Source organism: Sesamum indicum, unplaced genomic scaffold, assembly GCF_000512975.1.
Source record: "Sesamum indicum cultivar Zhongzhi No. 13 unplaced genomic scaffold, S_indicum_v1.0 scaffold00359, whole genome shotgun sequence".
NCBI lineage: Eukaryota > Viridiplantae > Streptophyta > Magnoliopsida > Lamiales > Pedaliaceae > Sesamum > Sesamum indicum.
In genome coordinates, this window is record NW_011628251.1 from 6,678 (window position 1) to 11,060 (window position 4,383).

Genomic DNA, 4,383 nt, shown 5'->3' on the forward strand with positions numbered 1-4,383 from the left:
ATAGCAAGCCAGAGGATGAATAAGTGACGTGGAATCTTGAGTGATCCCGAAAGTAGCGAGTACCAGTCTACTTTCGGTCCAGGCGGATCAAAAAGCCTATAAAGAGTTTGAGTAGTAGGAATCCCATGGTCGAACCTCCAAGTAATGTGGTCCTCTCCTCCATAGATTGTGGGTAGTGTATGTGTGATTTCCAAACACTCAAAATCTGTGATAGGGGGCCACTGCCACTCTCCTCCACTAATCACCGTACAGAGTTTTGTTGACTCCTCCAATCTAAGTAACCTCGGTCCACGTGGGAATGTATCACGCAGAGGTCCTAGATGATGCCATGGGTCCTGCCAAAGGTAGAATCTTCTCCCATCTCCTATTTTATAATCCACCATAGATCGGAGGAAGATCCGTAAACGGAGGAGTTTCCGCCATCCCCATGATCCTCCATGCTCGCTAATCGTCCAGATGGAAGTATCTCGTAATCGACCCTGGTAGAGCCATGTAACCCATATCGAGGTTCTATCGCACCTGATGATATCACATAGTTTCTTAGCCATTAATGCACGATTCAAGAGAGTGATGTCCTTGAATCCTAGGCCTCCTTCCTCCTTCGGCCGGCACAGGTCTTTCCAGGCAACCTTGGCATATCCACTGGTTGATGTCCCTTTCCACAAGAAAGTTCTCAGCCTCTTCTCAATTTCATTGGTAACTTTCTTTGGCAGTATGAACGCTGAAGCCCAGTATAAACTCAACGCCATGAGTACAGATTTAATAATTTGTACTCTACCAGCATATGACAATGCAATACCCTCCCAACCAGCAATACGTTTATCAATTTTCATCAATAATGGGCGACAATCAGCAATTGTTAAGCGAGAGGATAAGAGAGGTAGTCCCAAGTACCTCATCGGGAGGACACCCTCCTGAAACCCGAGTGCTGTCAGCATCTCATCGCGAAGTCCTTGGGCTGAACGTGAGATAATAAGATGGCTTTTCTGCACGTTTAGTCTGAGCCCCGACCATACAGCAAATCGATCCAATCCTGTTTTAAAGACTCCAATAGAGTCCATATCAGCATGACAGAATAACAACAAATCATCAGCAAAACCCAACTGAAAAACTCTGGCTGAACAATGTTCTAATTCAAGAAAGCAATTCTTTGAGTTCAGTCAAATCTTTCTTCGATTATTGAATTTATTTTGAGAGATGCAGTCCCAAGACTGGACCATAGCTAAACTACTAAACTAAACCAAAGATAAGGAGTATCAGAACTTTAATTCTTCTTGTTCCGAAAGGGGAAATCAGGGCTTATAGTATACTTCCGTCCGAGGAGAAAGACAAACCAAGAATCCTCCCTTTAGTTCATCATCTGTTAGAGTCTTTGTACGGATGGAAGGGAGTAAATCCTAAAGTCAAAGATAAAGACCTTAGACATCTTATGCCTTTCTTTCCTTTCGCCTATTTCAGCTCTTGAAAGCAGCTATATAGGAACTGTTCCCCAATCCTACTTCGCATTAGTACTACACAACTAAGGTTCTATTCTATGTCTATGTCGCGTATCAGCTGTAACAATAGCTGGAGCTAGAGCAGATATCCCAACCCTGGAAAATTCGAAATCTCCGAATCGTCTCATCCCTTACCCAGGAAGCCCCGCAGGGATTGCCTGAAGCTGAAAACCTTACGTTGACTGACACTTTCTTTCTATACGCAAGTCATTCCATTCGGAGAGGAGAAGAGGAAGAATCAAGGCATTCAGTCTTTCCAAGCTGAGTGCTAAGGGCATAGAAAGGTTTGTATGGATAGATTCCATAAACAGAAATTTCTCAATGGATGGGAGAAAGAAGGTCCCTGCCAGGGTTAAGTGCCACATTAAAGGAAGGCTCAAAGCCAGGCTCGATGTAATTGAGTTCACTACGTATCACTATGAAGAATATTCATACGCACCTGCAGCGGAGCAGTTAAGTGAGTGTCTGGCAAAGAGCTTTCTTCGCGTATAACAAGAGGTGAAGCAACTAGGAAGTTAACGAGTGAACATCTTTCCAAACAAGGGAGACTGGAATGCTTACAACCCTTATAGATAAGGGAGCAGCTAGACTTTCAAGTAATAGATCCCCCCCTAAGGCAGCCCTAAGCAGGCTAAGGAAAGGAAGAAACTCTATAAAGAGACCCGTGTGTCGAAGGTTGGACGTGCTAAAGATTAATAATTGATCCCCTCACACTCTGCGGGTCAAGTCCTTTCGTTTAGAACGAGATCTATCGGGCTTCAGTAGCGACACCTGAAATTAAAGAACTCCACTTTTTTCCCAGATTCAAGGCAAAGGAAAAAGAAAGGTAGTCAGCCTCTTTCCTGTATCTTGTGCAAGGATAGCTGTCCAAAGGTCGAAAGCCAGTAGGAAACCAGTCAGCTAGCTAAAGTTAGAAATGTCATAAGTAGCTGCTCTCCTAGCTGCACATTAATCGTATATAATATAAATAGTATGCCACTGTCCTTTCCTGTTGATGGTGAGTGAAAAAGAGGAATCCGGACTTGCCCCTTGGGCTGGGCTCAACTCAACATTAATCCGGTCTGACACAATATTAAAGCATCTAGCACTTCTGAAAAAGAAAATAATAATGGGATTCCTCCAACTTCAAGTTAAATTGAAGCTAATTGATTAGAGAAAAGGACCATTAAAGACTTGTTAAAGGAGTGTCACGACACTGGCTGGGCAGGACATCCCGGTCAGCACCGAACAATGGCGTTGCTTGGCGCTCGATTTTATTGGCCTCAGATGAAAGCGGAAAAGAAGCGACTTGAACACATCCTTCAGCGGGAAGCCCGATTCCATGCTTTCACGCCCTAAGAAGGAGTCCCGCAAAGAGAAGACGTTGCTTTGCTTCCTAAGAATCATTCCTATTCTGAAATATCACTCCTAAAAGCAGCCTTTCTCTGGTTTTTAGCGATATATCCCTGTGACTGGTCTTACTAAGAGCAGCTACTGGGTTTGCTTACTACAGACCCTTCATTACCACTTTATCGATAAAGGGATTTACTGCTCTAGCTACAATTTCATTGCCTACTACTCTTACCTCTTATTACAGAGGATAAACCGAGAAGACTACCCACAAACAGCAGGAATGAATGTTACCCGAATAAGAGAAATTCAGCTACAAACGAATGAGGGTTTCGCTGGAACTCGTATCCCAACAAAAGGCCAATGAAAGGTAGGGCGAATGATGCAGTAGGAACAGATTACAGCTTTGCTGCTTGATACTGAAGGAACTTAGTGTACTCATCCTCACACACAGATACAGTTTTATGCTCAGTAGTGGTAGAAGGATTAGGAGGGGGAACATAGTCAGAAGTTGCTACATTCGCATATCGTGGAGGTCTACCAACAAGATCTCAACAAGAATCACTAGGCTTAACGCACTCTTCACCGAATCACCATAGCGAGAACACTTCCGCGATCCTCGTCCACTTCTCCACTGCCAAAAAAAGAGCCTGAATCTCCTAAAGATGTTCAAACATCCGCTATTAGTGATACAGCTTCTACTCTGATAATCAGCATGTGATCAGTAAACCGGTAAGAGGTAGTAGAATCCGACGGCTCTATCAAGGCTATTCCGATAGGTTTTGTTCGATTGACCATTTTTGGGTGGACCAGGACGATGTTGACAAAGGCCAAACTGACTCGGTGCGAGGTCAGTAAAGCAAGGCTCATTTATCCATTTTCCAAGGCTGATGTCACTGATAGCTCTGGGTTCATTCTGATTGGCTACCAGAAGGATAAGAACTATGCTTTGACAGGATTTCTTTTTTTTCGGTAAATGTAAGTTTCATTAAGTAAAATAATAGTACAATACAACAATGTGGTTATCCGTTGGTTTCTCCCTCGACAGGCCAAGGGATACGCCACAGTCTATATAAAGCTAGTGTACTGACTGATCTAGGTAGAGTGATACTAAGGATCCGCTGCCTGATATCCTCAACAATCAATAAAGCGATGGTGCTAGGTGTCCTCTCGGTGTGCTCGAATCGACTCAAGTTTCTCTCCCTCCAAATGTGGTAAACACATGATGCTAATAGTGCTCGATAAGATATGTTAACAATGTGCTTACCTCTCCATCTCTGGGAAGCCCATTCAATATCCGTTATCCAGTCTCTATTGGGCCAAGAATATCGTACCATTCTTCGAATCGCTGTAAGACACTGTCGACTAAATCTGCACTGAAAGAATAAGTGGCCATGTGTCTCTGTCGCTCCCTCGTTACATAGAATACATGGGCCAAGGTGGGCTAATCATGGTTTGTCCGTCGTAGCCAACTTGCCTAGAATAGCAAGCCAAAGGATGAACAAGTGACGTGGAATCTTCAGTGATCCTGAAAGTAGTGAAGACCAGCCTACTTTCG

At 43.8% G+C, this 4,383-nt stretch overlaps 1 protein-coding gene across 1 annotated transcript in view; it reads right to left on the bottom strand.

Moving 5' to 3' along the window:
• LOC110011463 (uncharacterized tatC-like protein ymf16) overlaps window positions 1-4,383 on the bottom strand; it is an 8,971-nt gene that overhangs the window by 2,466 nt on the left and 2,122 nt on the right. The window contains 2 exon segments of the mRNA XM_020691591.1: window positions 1,936-2,026; window positions 3,228-3,362. Of these exon segments, the coding sequence (XP_020547250.1) occupies window positions 1,936-2,026; window positions 3,228-3,362 (226 nt within the window).